Genomic DNA, 24,970 nt, shown 5'->3' with positions numbered 1-24,970 from the left:
AATCAAAACTACATTGAGATTTCACCTCACCCCAGTTAGAATGGCCATTATCAAGAAAACAAATAATAACAGATGCTGATGGGGATATGGTCAAAATGGAAAGCTACTACACTGTTGGTGGGATTGTAAACTGGTTCAACCACTCTGAAAAGCAGTATGGAGGTTCCTCAAAAGATTAAACATAATAAGTGGTGCTGTGGCTCAAGTGGTAGAGCACTCACCTTGAGCTGAAGAGCTCAGGGACAGTGCCCAGGCCCAGAGCTCAAGACCCATGACTGACAAAAAAAAGACTAAACATAGAGCTTGTCTATGTTCCAGCAATCTCACTCATGAACATTTATCCAAATGATCACAAACAAGACCACACTAAAGTTACCAGCACACTTATGTTCATTGAAGAATTATTTACCATAGCTAATGTACAAGTCAGTTATGTGGAAAAACAAACACTTTGAGGGGGGGAGGGCTGGGTGGGGGAGGTGGAGGAAGTATGGGAAGGGATGGGAAGGGGAAACAAAGAGAAGGCAACAATGCTTGATGAGAAATGTACTCGTTATCTTGCCCATGTAATTGTAACTCCTCTGTATGGTATTCTCACAATAAAAAAGAAAAAGAAAAAAAAGATATGGAACCCACCCAGATGCTTCTCAGGAAATGGAAAGATTTGGAAAAATCATATTGTGAAGTAAGCCAGACCCTAGGAAACATAGGCTCCATGATTTCCATCATTTTTAATAATTAGTGTGTGTCTAGGATAGTCTTAGCAGAGGATCACAATAGCTCAATAGCTGTGTACATTTGACCATGATGCAAATTGAACTCCAATAAATGGAAACAAGAGGGGTTTTTTAAATTTAAAAATGTACTGTGTGGGGGCTGGGAAAGTGGCTCAGTGGTAGTACTTTCCTTGTATGCATGAGGCCCTGGGTTCAATTCCTCCGCACCACATAAGCAGAAAAAGCCAGAAGTGGCAGTGTGGCTCAAGTGGTAGAGTGCTAGCCTTGAGCCTTGAGCTGAGAGATAGTGCCCAGGCCCAGAGTTCAGGCCCCACAACTGACCAAAATAAATAAATAAATTTACTGTGTGAAGTTATTTCTTTTTTTATTCTTTGTTTCTCTTTGTTTTCTCCCTGTTGTCACTGCTTTTTTTTTATTTTAGTACCCTGTGTCTTGTATATATGTTTATCTGTTTTGGAAGGGAGGGGGAATTACAAAATGATGAGACAAAGGACAAAGGTTGAACCAATGCAACAGTGATACTCACAAGACACTATGTTAGAAATGAACTTTACAACTTGGGGGGAGGGGAGTAAAATGGAAGGGAAAGTGGAGAACACCAGGGAGGGGGGTAACAATGTTAGACAAGAAATGTACTCATTAGCTTACTAATGTAACTGTAACCCCTCTGTACATCACCTTTACAATGGGTGGAGATGGGAGGAAGAGAATGAGGGAATAGCTGATACTAAGCAAAAGGAAAGAAATGTACTTATCACCTGATGTATGTATTGGTAACCCCACTGTATATCACCTCTAAAACAGCAATAACAAAATAAAAATAATAAAAATAAGCCCAGTTTCCAGAAAAAATTGCTGTGTTTCTTCCATTGATTAAGCATATGGGTTTATGTAAAAGAGACCTTTGACCCAAAGTACAAAGATCTACTTTGATTTCTTCTAACAGTTTCCTACTTTTAGATTTTACAATTTTAACTAAAACTGAATTTGCAAATTTGTGTATAGTACTAGTGTATAGTACAAGTATATACTAGTGTATATACTTGTGTATAGTACTAGTAAGTTTATATTATTTTAAGTACTTATAGAAGTAGTTATATTTTAAGTAGTTATACAAGTAGTTATATACCCCTTTGTGTAACTACTTAACAACCTATCAGTTTGTGAGTAAAAATGCAACTTGGTCAATATTACCCTTTGTATAACTACTTGTAACTTAGTATAACTACTTATAACTACTTTTAACAACTATCAGTTTATCAGTAAAATGAACCTTGATCAATATTACTCTTCCATCATTCACCCTCACCTCTCCCAATCCCATTCATCCTCTCAAGTAAGCTGGTTCTGTTTTCATATATCATCATTATGACTGCATTTGCCCACCATTCCTCTCTCCATCCATCTTCCCCATTTTCTTTCAGCTTTGTTTTCTGCTGTGAGAAAACACTTGGCAGAAACAAGGTAATAAAGCTTTATTTTGGTTCATAGTTTCAGAGTTTTCAGTGTGTGGTTGCTTTGCCCCATCACTACAAGCCTGTGGTGAAGTACAATATCTTGGTAGAAGAGGGTAGTGGAGCCAAGCAGCTCATTTTATGGTGGATAAGCTCATTTCACATCTAGGACGAGATATAGCCCCCAAGAGCACATGCACATAGGCCTATTTTCTCCAACCATAACTCACCTCTGAAAGCTTTTACTAACTCCCAATGGTGTATTTATATTATGAATCCACCAGTGGATTATACCTAGTGATCTAATCACCTCTAATTGGTTTGATCTACCAGCTGGTAACTAAGCCCTCAACACATGAATTTTTGGGGTAATACTTCATATTCAAACTATAACATATGGGTAAAGATTTGCCTTTTTATAATATGTAAATCTAATCATTATAGGCCATTTAATGAAAATATTATGATTTACCTCATTGAATTGTCTTTTTTTATTAAACATCAGTAGGAACACTGGAAGTGGAGGGCGTTTCCTGTTAGCTTGGCTTCCTCATCATGACGGCGCCCTTGTCAGTGGAGGAGGAGTTCGGAGGTGGTGCTGAGCTCCTGTTTGATGGAATAAAGAAGCATCAAGTCACCTTGCCTGGGCGGGAGAAGCCCGGGGACATCCGGTATCTCCTTGTCTGGATCAAGAAGAATCTGCTGAAAGAGCAGCCAGAGCTATTCCTCCTGGGAGACAGCATGCAGCCAGGAATTCTGGTGCTGATGAACGCTGCTGACTGGGAACTTCTGGGGGAGCTGGACTACCAGCTACAGGACCAGGACAGCGGCCTCTTCATCTCCCCGCTGCTTGGTGGATGAGGGCCCCTCTCGGGTTTGGCACCCTTATGAGGGAAGAACCAAACCACACATCCCCTTGGGCCCCACTTCCAGGCTTCCCGTCCCCCTTCATTGCTTCTTTACTCCCTGGATCCCCTGATCTCCTTCTAGGCAGGGAACAGAGGCCAGGTGCTAAAATGAGCTCTTCTCTGCAGGGCACGCAGTTGGGCAGCTGGGGAACAGGCAACCCTGAGCCCAGAGGTCCTCTGGCAGCTGCGGTGGGGGAGGGCACTCCTCTGGTGTGTTAGGAGTGGAGGGGGCCTTCTACCCAGGTGACTCAGCTGCCTTCCACTTTATGTCTTAATCGAAGTGCTGAGTGACTTGCGGACAAGGCACCCCTGCTCCTGGGCCTTCTTCATAGGGAAGATGAATGGACTAGAATAACTGATAGAAGGCCCTACCCTTCTCAAAGATTGTAAGTCTTTGCCTCAGTTTCCCCATCTGGACAGCAGAGGGCCCTGCCTCTGGGGTTCCCTATTCAGTGTTGACCCTCTCCCCACACTCAGCAGATGCTCTCCCAGCCACACCCCTCCTCCTGCTCTCCTCCAGCCCTGGACCCTGACTGCTCTCCCCCCCTCCTCCCCAAGCCAGATAGACTCCTGAGAGTCTAGGCTTCCCTAGGCTGCCTACAACTGGTGCAGAGCAGGAGGAAGTAGCCTAACTTTGGAATGACCAATAGTAGCCCATGGGTTGATGTACCTCAATTTCCTCTTCCACAACAGCTGTTTATAGTCTCTGAAGCCTAGGGGAGGGACTTGACAGCATAAATGTAGATTTTATCTTCCCACTTCCTAAAGGAAGCAGGGTCTGAAAAAATAGTCCCTCCCTGAGCGGCAAAGTGGTTTGCCCTTCCTTCCTCTATCTCTTCTGCAGATCTGGGGGCCTCAGTGCCTGCAACAGCTAGCCTTAGGCAAATAAAAGGCTAGAGTGTTTTTAAAAAATCAATAAGAATAACATCAGCAAGATGGTAGTTAGGAAGCTTCAATAGCTTCCTAGTTTAGTATTCTCATATGAAAATGTTGAAATAATAGTAGTACAGTTGAAAATACCTTTATGCTGATTCCAAAGCCAACTGGAAAGGTAATAATCCTGGTAAACACATAGACAAGAAAAAATACCACTGAAAGTGAATTAAAGTTTGTGATACTTTACGCTCCCTATCGTTTCTCCCTACTCAGTGAGGTGCAGCAGTATCTGGAAGAAAACTCCGAAGTCCTGGGATTAAAGAGTGGTAATGCAAGCCGGGAGCCTGTAATCCTAGCTACCCTGGAGACTGAGAGCTGAGGATCCTGGTTCAAAGCCAGCCGGGGCAAGAAAGTCCGTGAGACTCATCTCCAATTAACCAACAGAAAATCAGAAGTGGTGCTGTGGTTCAAGTGGTAGAGTGCTCACTGTGAGCTGAAGAGCTCAGGGATAGTGCCCAGGCCCAGAGTTCAAGACCCACGACCAACATCCACAAACATAGTTTAAGTATTGGCTGCAATACTGAAAATAGACTTAAGAACTGCAGCAGGTCAATAGCAGGGAATCCGTATTTCCACCAATAGGCATCAGCAAGTAAGAGTGAAAAAAATACAATAGGAATTGAAATCTGAACATTCTCAAGCAAAAGCAAGAACAAGCCTCTTGGGAATATTCAGACAGCCAAAAGCAATCATGCATTTTGTAATTAAAACATATTCAAAAATCCCAGAGAAGATGTAAGCTCAGAAAATGTTTGAGAGTTCACATGGCCTCTTCGGGAGCCAAGATAATGGGTGAATATTTTCTCTTGCACTGACTCAGTCCATAAAGACTGAGAGAGGTGGTTGTTTTTCAAATGTCCCAATCTTAATAAAAGAACATAAAGCTATGCACACAGAAACAGCTCATTCAGACAAGCAGTCCATCTACAGAAATTGACCCCAAAGATGTGCAGCTGTCCAAATTACCTGACAGAACGTTTAATACAATTGTCAATTGTTTTAAAGATTCTCAGTTTGATAAAGAAAAGAACACAAATAAATGAAGTTAGAATAAGGATATATGGACAGACTGAGAATATTTAAAAAGAGATTAAAATGTTTTTAAAGAGAGCTAAAATATATAATAACTGAATTAAAAACTCACTAGAAAGATTCAATACCAGATGTAGTCAAGCAAAAGAAAGATCAGTAAACTTGAGATTATCAGATCAGAAGATTAAAATAAGAAAGAAGGAAAGTGAAGAGAGCCTACAGGATTTATGGGACATCATCACATGGATGTTTAGGCATTCTGGGAGTTTTAGAAGGAGAAGGGAGATAGAGAGAAAAAGAAGAACTTGAAAAATAGTGGCTGAAAATTTCACAATTTGAGGGAATAAAGAGGCAACAAAATCCAACTAGGAAAAAAAAACTAAAAAAGACCTTCACAGGGACATTCTAAACAAATTGTCAAAATTAGAAACACAAAGAGATAATCTTGAAAACAGTATGAGAAAAATAGCTCATAGCATAGCAAGAAGAGTCTGTGAGCTTGTCAGTGAATGCCTCAGTAGAAATGGGCCAGAAAGTAGATGGACCAGAAAGTAGTGGGATGACATATTCAAACTGATAACAAGATAATCAGCAGGTCAAAATTGCACATCATAAAGGGAGAAATTAAGACTTCTCTCCATAAATAAAAGCTGAAGTTGCCCTACATTGCCATATGAAAATGTAAAGTTCTCTAGCCAAGAAAAATATATGAACAAGTAGAGAAATCTGTATCATTGTAATTTTTGTGCATAAGTATACTTTTAGTACTTGTTTAGAATTGAAAGAAAAAGCAGGCTGGGAAGGGAGGTAAAGGGTAAACAAAGGAGGAGGCTGCAATGCTTGGTAAGAAATGTATGCATTATCCTGCCCATGTAATTGTAACCCCTCTGTACAGTATGTTCTCAAATAAAATAAAATAAAATAAAATAAAAAGAAAAAGCATAAAAAACAACTATTCATATGTAATAAATTGGAAATAGAAGGAAATCATGTCTATATCATAAAGTCATGCATGAAAAATCCACAGAAAATATAAGTAAAAAAGCTTTTCCACAGCTGGGCACTGGTGGCTCACACCTGTAATCCTAGCCTCTCAGGAGGCTGAGATCTAGGGATCACAATTTGAAGGCAGCCTAGGCAGACTCTTATCTCCAATTAATTGCAGAAAAAGCTGGAAGTGGCACTGGGGCTCAAATGATAGAGCTTTTCCTTTAAGATTAGAAACAAATCAAAATGCTCATTTTAGTAATTCCTACTCAGCACAGGACTAGAAATTCTAACAGGAGTAATAAGAAAGAAAATGAAACAACAATCTACCCTGGGAAAAAAGAAGCAAAATTATTTCTGTTTGAAGATAATATAATCTTATGTGTATACAACTTAGATTCCACAAAACCTTGCTAAACTAGCAAATTCAGTCAAGTAGAAAGATGAAAAGCTACTACACAAAATCAGTTGCATTTCTATACACTAACAATGAACAATATGAAAAGGAAATTAAAAGAAGGGGGTGGGATGGGGGTTTGGGAGGAGACGGGAAAGAATGGGAAGGGGAAACAAAAGAGGAGGCGACAATGCTTGATAAGAAATGTACTCAATATCTTGCCCATGTAATTGTAACCCCTCTGTATGATATTTTCACAATAAAAAAAAAAGTAAATCTAGCCAGAGGCCAGTGATTTACCCCTGTAATCCTAGCTGCTCAGGAAACTGAGATCTGAGGATCAAGGTTCATAGCCAGCCCAAGAAGAAAAGTTCTTGACTCTTACCTCCACTTAACTGGAAAGAAAAGTCAGAAGTGAAGATGTGGCTCAAGTGGTAGCATGCCAGTCTTAAGCAAAAAAAGCTGAAGTACAGCTCCCAGGTTCCAAGTTCAAGTAGTGCCAGTACCAGCATACACACACACACACACACACACACACACACACACACACACACACACACACACACACACACACACACACACACTATATATATATATATATATATATATATATAAACAAAAATAAAAATAAAAAGTAATTCTACTTACCACAATGTAAGAATACAATAGTAGAAATTCAAAGAAGATAAATAAAAACTAAAAAATACAATAAAAACTTCAAAATATTGAAAAAAATTTAAAACCAAATTTACAGAAATATATCCTGCATTCAGTACTATCCCCTAAGAAGTCAATCTTTATCAAAATTTCAAAACAGTTTTTACAAAATAGAATAACTCATTCTGGAAATAGAGCTGTGACTCAGGTGTTAAAACACTAGCCTTGAACACAAAAGCTCAGGGACAATGGGCATGTCCTGAGTTCAAACGAAAGAAGGAAGAGAAAAAGAAAAAAGAAAGAAAAAAAACATAAATTCTAAAACTCACAGAGAATGTCAATAGGTTCTAAATAATCAAAGCAATCTTGATAAAACACCAGCTTGTTATAATTTAGATTTGGGATGTACCAAAAGTTTATGTATTCAAGGCCTGGTTCCCAGACAGTGATACCATGGAGAGATTGTAGAAACATTAGCAGGTATGTCCTAATTGGAGGAAGTAGGTCACTAGGGATGTGTCTTTGAAGGGTATATTGGGGTTCTAGCCCTTTCTTCTCTCTTAGCTTCCTGTTTTCCACGAGAAGCCTCTTTGCTCCACGTGTTCCCTGCCATAATGTGCTATTTCGTCATGAACTGAGTGACAATGAACAGAACTGAACCAAACTAAACCTTTTGTCCTTTAATGTTGTTTATCTCAGGTGTTTTGCTCCAGCAATGTAAAGCTAATTAACACTCAGCTGGAGAGCTTACACTTTCTGATTTCAAGTCTTATTATAAGAGTACAGTAATAAAAAGTGTAATATGGCATAAAGACTCCAATGGAGTCTTTCTCAGAAAACTGAGAAAAAAAGCCTCATATGTATGGTTAAGTGACTTATGTTTAATAGAAAAAGGATCATCATTTCAATAAATGGTGCTAAGAAAATGGGGTGGCCCTATGCAAAAGGATGAAATTGGACCCTTGCCTAAAATTATTTACAAAACTAGTCTAATGAATAAAATACATAAATATATAAAAGTATAAACCCTTAGAAGAATATATGGGAACAGAACCTTATGACATTGAATTCATCATTGATTTCTTGGCTACAATACTTAAAGGCAACAAAAGAAAAAAATAGGCAAATTAAATTTCATGAAAAATTGTAAAGATTGTACATCCAAAGACAATAGGAGAAAATAGGAGTAAACATTTCTAAGTCACATATGGACAATAAATTAATATCCAGAATATTCAGAGAACTTCTAAAACTCAGAAACAAAATAACAAAGAACAAAATAAAAACAAGTCAGAGAACTTGAATACACATTAACTCTCCAAAGAAACTTGATATATGGCCAACAAGCACACAAAAAATGCTTAACATCACTCATCATTAAGTAAATCCAAATGAAAATTATGGTGAGATACTTCCTCACATTGGTTATGCAGGCTGCTTATTTTAAAAAGTAGCAAATGTTGGGGAAGATGTGGAGAACCTGAAACTCTTGTGCACTGTTGGTGGGATCAGAAAATGAAGCACCCACTATGGGAACAGTATGGTGTTTTTTTAAAACAATTAAAAATAGAATTAACATATGACCTAGCAACTCTGCATCTGTATATAGAAGAATTGCAATGAGAACTTTAAAGAGATATTTATTCACCTGTGTTCATGGCACCATCATTTACAATAGCCAAGAAGTGAAAGAGAACCAAACATCTACTGACAGATAAACAAGTAAGCAAAATGTGGTATAGGCACACTTATTTATTAGTGTTGTCATAACAACACATGACAAGTTGGGAGGTTTAAACAACAGAAACTTATTTTCTCACAGTTCTGGTGACTGATAAAGGCACAGGGTTCAAGGCACTGGTAAGAAGATCGGAGGCTCGTCATTGTCTCTCTAATAAGGACACTAGTCCTATTGGGTTAGGGTCCTGCCCCTAGCATCTCATTTATCTTTATCTTTCCAAAGACACCACCTCCAAATACAGTTGATCGGGAGTTAGAGTTTCTACATATTATTGTAGGGGAACAAAATCAATCCATAACAATATATAATAGGGTATCATTTCAGCTGTAAAAGGAAGGAAATTCTGTTACATGCTGACACACAAATGAAGCTTAAAGTCATTATTGTCAATTCTGTATAATGGATTCCTGTGATTTGATTTTTTTTAAATGTCCCCAGAATACTTGCCCCTTCTGATCACATGCATATGTCACATGCCTCTGAAGCTTTGCACATGAGCATTCTCTCGCCTGAAATGCCTTTCTTCATTCCTTCTATTAGAGTAAATCTTATCAATCCTTCTAAACTCAGCTGAAGTGTTAGGATGAAGGCTCCATTCCCTGAGTGAGTTTATTTCTCCTCTCTGCTCTGTGAAACTGTTTTAGCCTGCCCCTTCCAGTGAGCTGAAACTCCCTTACCCACACCTGTTACAGCACTCATGCATAGTAGGTATCATTTAAATTTGTTTGGTGAATGCAGGTACAACTGTGAAAATAACATGGACTTAAGACTGTCACAACTCAATTAGAAATGGTGAGGTGGAAGTGTGTTGTGCTTGTCAGTCCTGGCTTACAGAATGACATTAGGTAGCACCTGGATAAGTGAACTTAAGGCAATAATGACAAACTTACTTTAATGTGATACACAAGACACAAGCATGATGGGTTCTTATTCTCTGACAATATAAAAATAAATGTCAGGAAAGGCAAGCACAGTTTTAAAGAATTTAGTAAAGAAAAAGTAAAGCCCATTCAGAAGATGAGCAGTGGGACCTGGAAACTGGTTGTCCTGCTCTGTGGTCCTGGGCTGCTGCCTTATGTTGCCCCATCCGCCCTGCTTTCTCTCCTCCCTTCGGCAATCTATCAGGTTATGGTTAGTATGTTTGAAACAGGCCAGACCCTCTCCAGGGCAGTGGTCACAGGCTGGCAGGCTGGCCTGGGCTCATGATTGGTTGGCTTGAAACAGGACAGACCCTGTTCTGGGTGGTGGTATAAGAAAGGTGAGTTTGGCTTGAGACATGGTAGGACTGAGGCTCTCCCCTGCATGGAAGCTTGTAGGAAGGCAGTGGGAGGAGAGGGCAAGCTGGCTGAACCCATTCACTTCAAATGTGTCCTTCAAATGTGTCCTGAAAAAACTAAAACTATATTTCAGGCCTGTACAGTCATGAGTCTTATAGTTTTTCATGAGGCTTAGTAAAAACCAGGAAGCCAACTTAATTAAAACAGAATAAATATTAATATAGGAGGCACGTGGGTGTGGCCCAAATCCCAGATGACTGAAGATGGAGAAACACTGGGCCTTATCTCTAAGAAAAAGAGAGACTAATGCTCTCAGCATTACTATTCCACTGTGTGTGTGTGTGCCATATTTTCTTTATGCATCCACTTAATGATGAGCATCACGTCTGATTCCATAACGTGGCTATTGTGAATAGTACTGCAATAAATATAAGTACCATTTTACATAGCCTTTCTAGTTTTCAGTCTTCACTAGACAGAAGGGCAGGAATGAGCTGGGGAAAGCAAAGAAAAGCTTCCTTAACTGTGGTTCCACCCGTCATCCTCCACTGTCTGCGGTTTTGTTTGGAGTGTAGCATGATGAGCCATTCTCACAGAGCAAAGAGAACATCTACAGCCCCTTTCACAGCAGGCTCATCAGCATTTCTTGTGATTGTACATTGTGGTGTCTACATCCTCTGCAGCCTCACCACCAGGATATTTGGAAGATTCATTGTTGAAAAGATGCATCTTTGGTTTGCCTCCAAACCACAAAGATGGCAAGCCCTTTAAAAATGTTACTGATATCTAAAGCGGACCTTAGAGATGGAGTGTGTGTATAGAGGGGTGAATGGCAAGTGGCATCCAGAAAGAATGCAGTGGTAAACAGCAGAAAGATAAAAAGGGGGACAGGTGGTAGTGGTGTTTTTCTATATTACAGAATGATTCTTTGCCTTACAAAAGGATTAATCAGTGTTCCTTTTAAGCAGAAAGTTTCATGCATTTTTAAAAGAGGATTTGATTTATAAGAAACTTTTCAGGAACACAGCTGCAAGCTATTTACACTGACTTGAAATCCATTTTATGAGCCAGGAGTCTGGGGTGTCAGGAGAATGATAAAACTCCTTTAGTTTTTTAATTGACGAGTGATATTGATTAGCACAGTTAGGAGCCCAGGTATTGGGCTTTGGCCAGTGTGTTTCTGTAGTAAATATGCAGGAATGGGCTGAGTGCTTGAGTATCGATTCATTTATGTACTTTGTTTGGTGGTTGCTGTGAAAGGCTTTGTATTTTGCAGCTTTAGAGGCAAACTGCCTTTCAGAGAAGTTTGTGTTAGAACATACTAGGTGGCGCGGTATGAATCACCTCGTCAATAGCCTCTGGGAAGGGGGCCTGGCCTCACATATCACTGCAAATCACAGACTCAAAGACATCTGTGGAGGTGGACGGGTCCAGAGGGTGAAGGAGCTGCATGTATTAAGAGATGAGATCTTTGCTTTGAAATAAAACTTGAGGGTTTCTTTGCAGCCCATATTCAGGTTGCTTCTAGTCCTTGCCCCTCCCATGTCCCAATCCATTGAGTTTTTGTTTTCATCACTGTCTTGTTGAAATTCTTCAGGAGTTTCAGGTCCTTCAACTATCCCCTCTGTCCCTGCTTCATGCTGCAATAGTACAATAACAAAGGATCAGGTGGAGAGCTTCCAGGAAGGCAGGCTGTCATATTTCTGGCTTCAATTTTCCATCCAGACAAGAAAACAACAAAACATATTTGTTCCCCAGGTTTCAAGACTTGCTTTGAATGCAGTCCATGGGATTCCAATCTTGCACTGGTAAAATAAGGATATCCCAATGGAAAATAGCTACTTTTCTCAGAGGGTAAAGATGTGAGAAATTTAATCATTCTGAATGTCAGACAAGGACTGTCAGAAGGAGAATGGAAATTTTCTGGGAATAATTGATGGTCAACCCATGGAAGCTGACCTCTAGTTGGTTATAATTTTGACGAAAAAGAATAGAATAGGATGCCATTTGCCTGTGCAGAATCTGCAGGGCCGTGAAAACTGTTCAGCAACACCTGCTTCCCTTTCTTGGCCCTTGTGACTTGCTATTAGCCCAATGAAATGTGAAAAACCTTAAAACACATTTTGTGCTTTGCTAAGCTGTCTTCTTTTCCTCAGGCAATTTATAAGGCTCCCTGTCAACTGGGACCTGAGAAGGAACAACAAAGTTGACAGTGTCAAAGTGATGCTGATTCAAAGCCCTCACTATCCTACACTGGATGGGCATGCACCGCAGCATGAGCTGGAGATAAGCCTTTGTGCTGAGATTTTAGCCATGTTTGTTTCCACAGCACATGCCAACTCCTGACTGATGTGTTTTGACTCAGTTGGGAATAACTGCAAAGGTTAATCTTAAATTGATTTTAAGCTGCTTGATGTTAACTTATCTTCATTTTATAGCAAGTGTCTGAGAATTGCTTAGGAATTCAGTATAAAAATATAGTACTGAGGTGGAAATGAAAGGACATTTGAGTTTCTTCTAACCCAAGTATTTATTATTGATGTTTTACTATATTCGCTTGCTCACACCTTTGTATCCATCATCAGTCTGTCCTTCAGTCCACTTCAGATTACACATAACACTTTTGAGAGAGATATGTATTACATATCTGTTATATAGACATAAAAAGTGGTGGACACAGCACGTGGCAAATAACATGTGTCATATCTTGGTATTTCTTGTTCCCTTAGTGCTCAAATGCTTCTTCTTCCCATAATGCTGTGAGTTCCCGCTCAATTGCTTCTTTCCGTAGAGCCCTAGGTGTGCTTAACCAATAGAAAAAAACCAGGGTAGCACATGCATAAGTCATCAAGCAACCAGCACAAAACCAAAGAGAGGAGATATGGGAGGAATCCAGTACTATAAAACCACCCTCCCTCCAAGAGGACTCCATTGGACTGCTTTATGGAGCCCTCTCCAAATACAGAGTTCTACTACTCTCTCTCCACTTTCCTTCATGGCTTTTCTTTTACTTTCAAATAAACTTACTTGTCACCTTATGCACTTTGCTGCCTTTATTTCTCTTTAATGTGCAGAGAAAGTGAATCTGTCCCTCTAGACGGCATCCCTTTTTAAATGATTGTCATTTATGTTACTCATTTTGGCCTAAGTCAGATAGATATACTATTGATTTCACATAGTTATGATGCTCAGAAAAGCTAAGAACTATTTAGACAGTTAAGAGTGGTATTCACATATGCTTATCTGATATCTGCTTATTGGGGACATCAGCGACAGATACAGGTTTTGTAGTTGCTTGTCTGTGTGAGGCCTTGGGGACACAAAGATCAATCTTTGTCCTTGCATTGGAAAGATGTGGAGGGATTCTCTTTGTGGTCTGATTTGGCTATATTGTACTCTAATGTTATCTGCAATTGTAATCTAGTTTTCAAGATCACCAATGACCATCATTTCTATTAGGCATAAACATAGACCCTTGAACTTGTTACTTTCTGTGTCATTAAGAGTACTTAATCTTCAGTTGCAGCATAGACACATACTTTCTAAGAACACAATTGAACTTTTACATGTACAAGCTCACTGTTATGTGAATGCAGCCAGCATGATGCACAATAGATTATAGAAGAAACCAATGATTAAAAGATGATATGGACGAGCTTCAGATGTCTTCTGTACTTTAAGGCCTCCTTTTAGGGAAGCAGGGAGGAAAGCCAGCTCTTTGGCAGCATGAGTCAGCCCTTAGTTGCAGTCTCAGGACTAAGGGGCAGAGAGAAGGCATGCTGGGTTAATGGTATCCATGGCAACCAGAGCCTGGTAGAGTTAATAATCCTGTTTTCAGATTTCTGCTGCTCTCCTTTGGTGAGAGGGGGAGTAGGCCTGGATCTTTTTAATTTTGAAGACTTCTTCTATTGATGCCTCTTTTCAGAGGCACTAGTCCCTTAGCAGTGTCAACTCACTGTGAAGTTTTCAGACAGCCTTTGAGATTCTCTGTGAGACATAGAGCAATGCTTGCTGTGAACAGCCCCCTCCTTACAGACAAGGACAATAAAAGACTCCTTTGCTTCATCTCAAGGTCAAGTTTGCTGTGACATCTCCTACATCTCATGGCCTTTCTTTCCATGGCTGTGGAAGGCCCTGAGTGGTGGGAGTAGACAACCTGTGTTCAAACCCCAGGCTGGCTACACAATACTTGCTTGTCTTCTCTGTGCCCCTTCATCATAAAAACCTGATGTATGTTACTTGGTAAGATATTTGCTTAGAGTTTATAGCAGTGCTTAGCTTGTGTTTTAGAAGGTGGAATAGTGATGGGGCTGGGATCACTGCCACTGATAGGTGAGGCTTATTCAAGGAAATGAGCTGATGGTCTTGGAACTGAAAGTAGCTCAACTTATCAACTCCTCCCTGATTCCTCCCAATCTTGCAAACATGCCCAGCTTCCAGTTTGCTCTATCTACCTATCCCACTACCAAAGCCAGTCTTCTTGGATTATCTGTAACTCCTCTCTTTTTCAGGCAAGTCCTGTGAGAAAGTAGATTAATAAATAATTTCCTCAAAAAAAACAGGAACTAGTCTTCTCCTGAATATTGGACATGATACTAGGCACTTGGCTATCATTCAACAGAGTCTTTAAAACATTCCTACCTCCATGAAACTAGAAGAAAAAGACAGAAAAAAAGCAACAAACACACAATATATATGGTATGCTAACAACTTCTGATCATTGGGTACCAGGAACACAGGTGTAGTTGTTCATTGCAAGGAGGAAGATTCTTCATAGGGCCTACTGGTGTGTGGTCTCTCTCCTTGCAATCATAATAAACTGAACATGTTCAATTGCACATGCCTACATTGTCAACACAGAGGGCATTGACAAAATGTAAGAAGATAGATGTTACAGAAAAAAACAAAGCAAGGTATTACAAAGAGGGGACAGGTATTATAGGTGGGGTGAATGGTAACTTTTAGTCTTTTAGAAGTTAATTATATAAGCCTCAGAAGGAGGGTGAGATTTGGGCAAAGATGTTCATGGAGATTTTGAGGAGAAGAAATGAAAGAATAAAGGAGAAAAGAGGAAAGAGCATCTAGACAGAGGCAGAAGCATCAGAAACAGTGAGGCCATTGTGGCTGGACTCATCCCAACAGTAGATTGATGGCTTGAGTCATCCAATGTGAATGCTAAGAAGTGGTGTGACCTGGTCTCATAGGCCAATCAGATTGCAATAAACTGTAGCAGACCAAAGGAATGGTTGAAAGCTGTCTGCATGGAATTTTCCATTTCTCTCTATTCTCTCCTCTAACACTTGACCTTCCCCTACCCATGCCCTGAGAATGAAATATAACCCTCTCATAAAAAATCTTTTTTTTAAATTTTTAATGATTTTTTATTAAGTAGTTGTACAAAGGGATTTCGATTCTAGAAGTCAGGTTATGAGTACAATGCATCTTGACCAATGTTAGCCTTCCATCATTCTCCCCCATCTTTCCCTGCCCATCTCTCAAGTTACACAGTTCAATTTTTCCATAATGTACACTGGACATACTGACTGTATTTGTTCACTCTTCCTCCCTGCATTTATGTGTCCTGCTCTGCCTGGCCCCACCTCTCTCCAAACTCCTTCTTTCTTCTTCTCACTTTCTCTTCAGGGCACAGGCTTTTTTGTTTGTTTGTTTTTGTTTATTGTAAAGATATTGTACAGAAGGGTTATAGTTACATGAGTAAGGTAATGAGTACATTTCCTCTTGAGCACTGTTACTCCCTCCTTTGTTTTTTTTTTCTTTTTTCTTTTTTTCTTTTGTCGGTCGTGGGGCTTGAACTCTGGGCCTGGGCGCTGTCCCTCAGCTCTTCAGCTCAAGGCGAGCACTCTACCACTTGAGCTACAGCGCCACTTCCGGTTTTCTGGTGGTTTATTGGAGATAAGAGTCTCACAGTCTCTCCTGCCCAGGATGGCTTTGAACCTCGATCCTCAGATCTCAGCCTCCTGAGTAGCTAGGATTACAGGCGTGAGCCACCAGCGCCCGGCTCCTCCTTTGTTTTTCCCCAGCCATCCAGTACCTCCCCAACTCCTCACTCTCCCACCCCCAGAAGTTGTAGAGTTTGTTTTTAACATAGTGTCTTGTACATCTCATTGTTACAATGAGCCAGCCTGCATCCTTGTTTCCGCATTGTTATCTCCCTTCCCCTCCCCAAATAGAAAAATGTATATATGAGAAGCAGTGTACGGGAAACAAATATAGTAAAAACAGGGGTTATACAGGGGGAAGAACATACTAAAGAAACAAAAGAAATCAGGTAGTACATTATAACTACATTTAAAACAACAGCAACAAAGATAAACCCTCTTGTGTCTCTATCTTGGGGTTCATTTTGCTTAGCACCATCTTATATGGTCATATGTGCATAGCTTTTGACCTTTTCTACTTGTCTGATAAGGTTATCCTAGATGTATGCTAGTTATTGCAAATAAGGAAAACCATGGGACCTATGTTTCTTTGGGCCTGGCTTACTTTACCTCGTATAATTTTTTCCAAGTCTTTCCATTTCCTAACAAATGGGGCAGTGTCATTCTTTCTGATGGAGGCATAGAATTCCATTGTGTATATATACCACATTTTCTTGATCCATTCATCTACTGAGGGGCATCTGGGTTGGTTCCATATCTTAGCTATGGAGAATAATGCTGTGATAAACATAGTTGTGCTGGTAGCTTTAGTATGGCCTTGTTTGTGATCATTTGGGTGAATGCCCCAAAGTAGAATTGTTGGGTCATAGGGGAGCTCTATGTGGAGTCTTTTTTTTTTTTTTTGGTTGGTCATGGGACTTGAACTCAGCTTGGGCGCTGTCCCTGAGCTCTTCAGCTCAAGGCAAGTGCTCTACCGCTTGAGCTACAGTGCCACTTCTGATTTTCTAGTGGTTTTTTGGAGATAAGAGTCTCACAGACTTTCCTGCCTAGGCTGGCTTTGAACCACGATCCTCAGATCTCAGCCTCCTGAGTAGCTAGGATTATAGGCATGAGCCACCAGTGCCTGGCTTCTATGTGGAGTCTTTTAAGGAACCTCCATACTGCTTTCCACAGTGGTTGACCAAGTTTACACTCCCACCAACAATGCAGTAGGGTTCCCTTTTGGCCACATCTCCTTCAGCACCTGTTGTTAGATTCCTTGATTATAGCCATTCTAACCAGGGAGAGGTGGAATCTCAGTGTTGTTTTGATTTTCATTTCTTTTATGGCCAGAGAAGTTGAGCATTTCTTCATGTGTCTATTGGCCATTCTTATTTCCTATTCAGAGAAGTCTCTCTTTAAGTCTTTAGCCAATTTATTAATCAGTTGGTTGTTTCTTTGAGGATTTGTGGTTAGGGGATTTAAATTTTGAGTTCTAAGTGTATTTTAGATATCAGGCCCTTGTCTGTTGTATGGCTAGTAAAGATCTTCTCCCAGTCCGTGGGCTTTCTATTGATCTTGCTAACTATGTCCTTTACCATGCAGAAGCTCTGAAGTTTCCTGCAATCCCAGTTGTCCAACCTTTCTTTGATTTGTTGTGTTTCTGGGTCTCTATTAAGAAAGTTTCAGCCTGTGAAGGGCACAGGTTTTTATCTAGTTCAATTGACTTCTTTGTTTTGTAAACCTCATTCTGGGATAGAACACTTTTTCAGAATCTCCAAATCTAGGATCATTATTCCCCTGATGAGCTAACTTGCTCAGAGCCCCTCAAAGTCCAGTTACTCACCATGTGCCCATGCCCATACCACAGCTGTAACTCTCCAAGTTCAAGATGTGCCTGTTTGGTTGAGTGGTGTAACTCTGTGCCAAGTATTGTGCCTGGGCTGCTCACTAATTATTTTAAATAAATGAAAGCATAAAAGACACTGGGCCTGAAGTTTTCATGCTATTTCTGAATTCCACAAAATCCTGGAAGACTTGTAAATTATCCTCATTAAACAGAGGATAGAAGCTGAGAGGCCTTACCCAGAGTCATAGTCATTAACCTCTCAGAGATTCAGTTTCCAGCTTCAGAAAGCTGGGCTAATTACAGTGACCTTCAAAGGGGTGCTGGAGGGTAGCATCCAGTTATGCCACACAGTGTTACTTGCTTCTCTGCCCAGTTTCTGTCACCAGCTCAAGGAGGGTAATACAGAGCTCTGGGGGACCCAGAATAAATATGTGGGACTTCTCTCTATTGTGACACTGGTGGTTAAGCTCCAGTGTCTGGGCTTGGGGGGGTCAAGGGAGCCATGGGGGCAGGAAACACAGCTGGGAGAAGCAGCAAAAGGCCCTGGACCCAGTAGGCTATGAATCAAGATACCCATTAGGCCTGCTGATACTATGGTCATGCTGATATTGTGGCCAATGTTAAGTTTGGAGCATTACTCCATAGCCTGGCATCCAATGCGAGGGCCCTAGGGTGGGCTGCGAGGGCCCTAGGGTGGGCTCACCAGCAGAGATCCATCACATTCCTGAATCCATAAGCTCCTATAACTATTCTGAGGTGTTAGTACATGCTGCAGAGTTCATTCCAGCTGGTCCTGTGCCTTGCTTGCACACTGTGGTATGATCTCCTAACACACTGCCTGTGTAGGCCCAGCTCCCCAAAGCAACATTGTACATTCTGCCTGTATATTTCTAGATGCCCTTCATTTTAGCTTGGCAACACCTCCCCATACCACACCAGTCCACTCTAGTAATTTTAAAAGCCCACCTTACATATGGGGAGGGTTATTGTATTTCAAATTCTACTTATTGCTAAAGCCTGGCTCAAATTTGACCTCTTACTGGGAACCTCTTCTTGATGTCCTTTTCTATAAATTCCAAGGGAATTTATTGCTGTTTTCTCTGTGTGCCCATTGGCTTTTTTGCATGCCTTCATTTAATTCCTTTGACTCACTTGGCACCAAAAGTCAGTATGTAAGGTAGACTGGGCAATAGGAAACGTAGGAGACTAGGTCAACTGAAGAACACGTGCTCTGCCCAAGACAACTCTGCCAGTGCTCTTTTCATGGTCCTCACTGACCATGTAGGAATCATGGGCTCAGCACCAATATGTCTGATGTTTAGGAGGAACCAGAAAGGTGACTCTTACTGCAAAATGTAGTATTTTGTTTTTCTTGCTCATATTGTCAGTAAATCCAATTGAGAAAAAAATGCTTTGTGGACCCAGTGAAAAATACTTTGGATCAAACTAGTTTGTGACACTCACCCAGATGGTACATCCTTTGAGAGGGAGTCAAACTGATGGAGTAACAGTTACAAATGGTGACTTTTTTTCTTTGGGAAGGTCTTACATACTGAAGTGGCCGGTGAACCATTTCTCTCTCAAGTGACCAGGGTCCTCGTAGAACCAAGTGAGTTTCTTCCAGGCACCCTGTAGGCTTATAGAAGCTAGTCTTTAATATTGAAGTATCTTCATGAATCTTCTAGTCATAACACAGTGCCTGGATCACAGAAGATGCCTAATAAATATTTTCAGGGTAAGCATGTATCTCATGAGAAAGCTTAGTTGTTCTACAGCAGCAGAGAGATGAGACATATTTACCCTCTGATAAGGAGAACTGGATCACATTTTTAGACTTCCCCATTTGGGATGTAAACTAGTGGCATGTTATTTTACCTTTTCAACCTTGTCTTGTCACCTGAAAACACAGGAGTAATAAATACATATTTAAATTGTTTTCATGACAATAAGTGAGTGATAATATAAAGCCTTGGCACATGGTAGGCAATTAAGACCAGCTATTAATATGGGGATCATGTGAGGATGCCATATGCCTGCAGTCACAGTAGTTGGCTCACCAGTAAACATGAGATGCAAGCAGGGCCAAGCAGAGTTATGGCCATTTTTTCCGTGATGTTTTGCTGTGAATTCTGGCAAAGGGAAGCTCTATTTTCTGGGTGGGGGGCAAAACTAGTAATATGTGGGTTTGAAGGTGGAGCTGCTGGGATTCCATCCTTTGTGGCACACAAGAGTAGCGCACCTGGAAGAGTGTTGGGCATGGAAGAAAGCAGAGCCTAAATAGGCACACTGAAAATTGGCAACTCTTTGACACTTAGATCTAGCTGTGCCTAAAGTTGAACTGCCATGCAGCTTCTTGATCAATGGCATCTGCCCATCTCCTTTCTTGTTCTGGTCATTTTCAAATGAGTTTCCTTCACTTGTGGCCTGATTTCTGACCAACACAAACCTTTCCAAAGGAGAGGGGAGACTTGATGAGGACAGTGAGCTATTTCTAAACATCTGTTCTTGCTGGGATTTGGACAGTGTCCATCAGAGACCTATATTTACACAGCTGGGAATGTATGGGTGGAATATAGTGGTTTTCAAAGGTTTTCAAAGTCTGTGCAGGTCTATCCAGATTTCAGAGTAGAATAGGGAATCAGAGGCCAGGGAAATGCTATATTTGCCTGAGCATAGTGTGAAATTGTTTTAATACATTTCTGACTCCAAGACCTGAGGAATGGTCTCTATATTACAGGATTCATATCAAGACCAGAAGTGACAAGGGAGCCATGCTGGTCCCACAACAAGGTTCCCACAACAAGCCAGGCTGTTCCTGGCATCTTGTATCACCCTGAAAAACCTTATTCAAGGTAGACAGACATCCTTTCCTGTTCTTCACCTCTCTAATTCCTGATCAAAATGCAGTTTTATGAGCTTTGACTTAGAGTCAGCCAGGAGGTCACTGCTGCTGTAGCGTTTGCGTGGAGCACCCTGTTTCAGTCTGAGGGCATCTCAGGCATTTCAGAGAAATCGTCACACTTCTCTATCCTCGGGCCTTCTCCTCATACTACCCAAGGCTCAAGAACTAAAATAAACTCTTATTTTACCAAACTGCTCAAGCAAGGCTGACACAGAGCTGCAGCAAATGGATTGGGCTGGGTGTGGCAGAGATACTAGATGCAGAAATGAAGGGATTCATGCCAAATTTCTTCCTCTCCAAGAGTGCTTGGCAAGAATCTCATGGTTCAGGTTTATTTTTGACAGTTCCAGGTCAGGAATCATAGGATTGGTGTTATAGAAAACTGGAGAAACATTTTTGTTATATCTTCAAAATATTCCTGGGGAGTCAGGTTGCTGGGGCACGTCTAATCTTCACAGTGACTCTGAGGCATGGGGATTATTAACTGTACATTAAAGATGAGGAAACTGAGGCTTAGGAAAGTTCTGTGATACCCAAAGGCCACATCATCTATACTGGCAGAATCAAGATATCCCATTGGGTATTCTGTATCCAAGTTCAGTGAATTTTGCTCATGTCAACTAACAGTTCTATCAAAGATGAATTCAGCTTAAGCATAACTAAATTTGGTGTCTTTCCCCAGTCCTTTTCAATTTTGAGCTTTATTTTTTTTAATGCAAAAAGATTTAGAAGGCTCTCCTTTGGAGCTATGATACACTGGGGAGGGCACTTCCAGTTGTGAGTGATATCCTTGCAAGCAGTAGTAGTAAACTTGGGCTAACATGAGTAAAAAGAGACGTGTTGAATATGTGTATTACTGTATTCATTGAACAAATATTTATTGTGTTAAACTCTATTCCGGGTGATGGGATAGTTCAGAGGACAAAATGAAGATTCTTGAGCTTGTAGAATTTGGTTTCTTGGAGGAAGGAAAGGGGTTGGTAAGTAGATTGACAATAAATGGTAAAGAATAAATAAGTGAATATTGGGTATGTGAGATGTGGTGAGTTATGAAGCAAGAAAGGCAAAGGTTAAAAGTTCCAGGGTTGTCCAAGCAGGCCACATGAAGGAACAAATTGAGGTTGGTGAGGGTTAGGCAAGCCCATGTGTGCAGCACAGCCTTCCAGCTGAAGTTCATGAAGGAGGATACATGCTGGTGTGTTGGAGGAGCCAAAGGAGGACAGTTCTAGGGCTGATGGGGAGAGGGAAATGATCTCATAGCAGATCACAAAGGAATCTGAAATTATGGGGACTCTGGTGGGCCTGTGTCTGAGACTTTGGATTTCTCTGTGACTTAACTGGAGGTTTTAAGAAGATGAATGCTGGATATAGTTTGAAGAAAGACTTGCAGAGTTCTTAGTGGGTTGTATGTGAAATGCAAGCAGGAGTCAGAGGTAATCTCAGGGCTGCTGACCTAGGAAGCTGGAAGAATGGAAGGCTTCTAACTACACATTTCAGGGGAAAATCTGAAGTTAAATCTGGAGTTTGCAGTGTCCACAATTTACAGAGTGAAGTATCAAGTAAGTAGCTGGGTATAGGAGTTGCATTAGGTAGAAGATGGAAATAGTTTACAGAATCCAAGATAATTTGTGGGGGGCAACCAGTGGTTTTGGAAAGGACAGGAACTGGGAACCATGGAAATTTCTCAATAACAATCCCATAAGGGATTTTTCCCAAAGGAAAGTCAGACTAGTCTGAACAAAATGAGGGGGGAAATGAGGCAGAGCCCTGTGAGTAGCTGGGATGTCCTGTGCAGGGCTCATTGTGAACTCCTCTTGCTTACTTTCCATGTCTTCCTACTTACACAATAAGTGTAAGTAATGTTCCTGAGACCCTGCTCTTCCATCTCCTCAAAAAAAATCTCCATGTCTGGATGAAGAGTGGTGGTACATTTAGGCTATCATATTAAACACTGTTTATCTCCTAAAAGCAGTCAGTAGCATGCTTAATCAAAAGTCAGGACACATGAAATCTGAAATCACTTTCATCCATCTTTCTTCCTTAGTCAGGATCATACCCTCACCCTACCCTGAATGGTGAAGGAAAGTGATATGCTAATCACAGAAGCATCTGTACCTGGGGCAGGGACTGAAAGGCTCCACACCTTACCTGTTCCCTAGAAGTCTGCCCTTGTCCTCAGTCTCCTGGTTCTTCAGAAATGGAAAAGATGGAGAAACAAAAATATAAATGTAAGAAAAACTTTAGCTGTCTTACTCCTGCTTAGATGGGCTAGAAAAGAAATTGAAACCACAGAAAAATCCCCTCTAAAGATTGTCCTGCATGTGTAAAAAGACAAGTTCCATCTCTCTTGGGTTTTTGAGAAATTACAGACTTTCACCTTTGTGTGTGTGTGTGTGTGTGTGTGTGTGTGTGTGTGTGTGTATTGTTGGTGATGGAACACAGTCTCACTATCAAGCAAGCGTTTTGCTGAGTTATACTCCTACCCCTAGATTATAACTCTTGAAGAAAAGTAACCAATCACTCTGTGTTCCTATGTCTTACATTTCTGCCCACAAATATTTGTGTATCCAGATGTTACCAGATACCTGCCCCCATGATGAAGTCTTAATGACTACTAACTCAGAATGTAAGTATATTTGGAGATAGGCACTTAGAATGAAAATGAGGTAATTGGGTCCTCATTTGAAATAACTAGTATCTGTATAAGAAAAGGAAATTTAGACACAGACTAGTACAAGGGAAGAAAATGTGAAGAGAGACAAGCCAAGGAGAGCAGTCTCAGAAAAGAAATCAATCCTTCCCACACCTTGGCCTCAGACTTCTAGTCTCAAGTGCTGTGAGAAAATGAATTTCCATTGTTTAAACAATCAAATCTGTGGTACTTTGTTACATCATCCCTAGAAAACTAGTATATTGTATTTAAGGGTTGAAGATCCTTTGACCAAGCTCTGTACAGTTTAGCTATTTTTGCCTTTGCCTTGGAAGAGTTGATAAGAATGACCAAAGACTTCAAATATACTCCTAAAATGAAAGCTGTCCTTCATATCCAGCTGTGTAGGAAAGGAGAGAAAGGAAAGGCAGCATTATTAGCAAACATTTTTGTCTTCATGTTTAGAAAATGGTTTCAAGATAATTTTATCTTAATAGCCTAAGTGATGAAAATATTTATAGATATTCCCTGGGTGGGCAGACCTGTGGGACAGCTCTGGCAGTGTTTGGACATCTCTGCAGTGACACAGTAATGCTTCATTTTCTTCCAACCATTACTTTATCCACTTTTCTTTAGGAAATATTTGCCAAGGGGGGAAAATTCTTTCTCCTGGAACTAAATGATTTAGTGCTTGGGAAGCTGGCCAATTAAATGTGTCTCCAAGAATATATTTAACCTTGAAAATGCTTTCATTTCAAGCAGAAATGCAGCTTTTGGGCAAGAGAGTAACTCGGTGGCTTTGGAAGAGCTAAGCTAGTCTATACTCTGTTCAACAAATGTTTATTCTGTTCTTACCATGTACCTGGCACTGTGTCAGGTAAGAAATATTCAATGCCAGCTGACATGAAGTTTAGTGGAAAAAGATAGACAACTATGGATGATGTTACCTGGTAGGATAGGGATGGTCCCTGGGGTCTGGGAGATCAGAGAATTTTTAGAGGCGCTGACATTGAGATGACCTTGAGAACTGGTAAGAGTTGACAGGTTCTAAAAGGAATGGATGTGACAGCAGACAGTTGGACAAACAAGCAAGCCTGTTCAGAGGCTCCATATGATGTGGTCACTAAGTTCTATCCCATTCTGGATGTATACTGGTGAAACTCTACTTTCGTTCAAAGTCCAAGTTTGAATCTCCAGGAAGAGTCTTTATGCATCTAGTGAATAGCCAATATACTTCTTGTTCTTTCTTATCATATTTTAAGTTATCCTTCCCTTGACCCATTTTCTGTTTAGACCCGAGGTTATCTGCTGTTTTCATATTGGATACAAATGGTTGCAATTCACCATACACAGAGTATCAGAAATTGGAGTCTATCTCAGAAAGAAATTCTTGTCTAAAAAGAATTTGAGCTTCATTTTATTGTCTTCTGTTCATCTTTCATTTGGCAACTTTCTTAAATAAGGATTTTCCATACCAGGAAATAGCCTGTGGTTAAGAATTCTTGCTGTTTTCCTTCTCTTCTGTGCCAGGGGCAGTTTCCCATGAAAGTGTGAGCACAAAGAA

The 24,970-nt window shown here is 40.6% G+C and overlaps 1 protein-coding gene across 1 annotated transcript; it reads left to right on the top strand.

Moving 5' to 3' along the window:
* The first annotated feature begins 2,746 nt into the window (after nt 1-2,746).
* Nucleotides 2,747-3,052, top strand: LOC138820228 (ubiquitin-related modifier 1-like). The gene has a single exon (XM_070011896.1). It carries the CDS (start codon nt 2,747-2,749, stop codon nt 3,050-3,052), a length of 306 nt encoding a protein of 101 aa, XP_069867997.1.
* Nucleotides 3,053-24,970: the final 21,918 nt, after the last annotated feature.

Source organism: Dipodomys merriami, unplaced genomic scaffold (genome assembly GCF_024711535.1).
Source record: "Dipodomys merriami isolate MVZ:Mamm:240054 unplaced genomic scaffold, mDipMer1.0.p SCAF_85, whole genome shotgun sequence".
Classification (NCBI taxonomy): Eukaryota; Metazoa; Chordata; class Mammalia; order Rodentia; family Heteromyidae; genus Dipodomys; species Dipodomys merriami.
Note: the sequence above shows the minus strand (reverse complement) of the source record. Positions and strands in the feature narration are given on the sequence as shown.

Excerpts from the sequence above, each read along its gene's own strand:
- LOC138820228 (XM_070011896.1), top strand. The coding sequence starts at position 2,747 with ATGACGGCGCCCTTGTCAGTGGAGGAGGAGTTCGGAGGTGGTGCTGAG.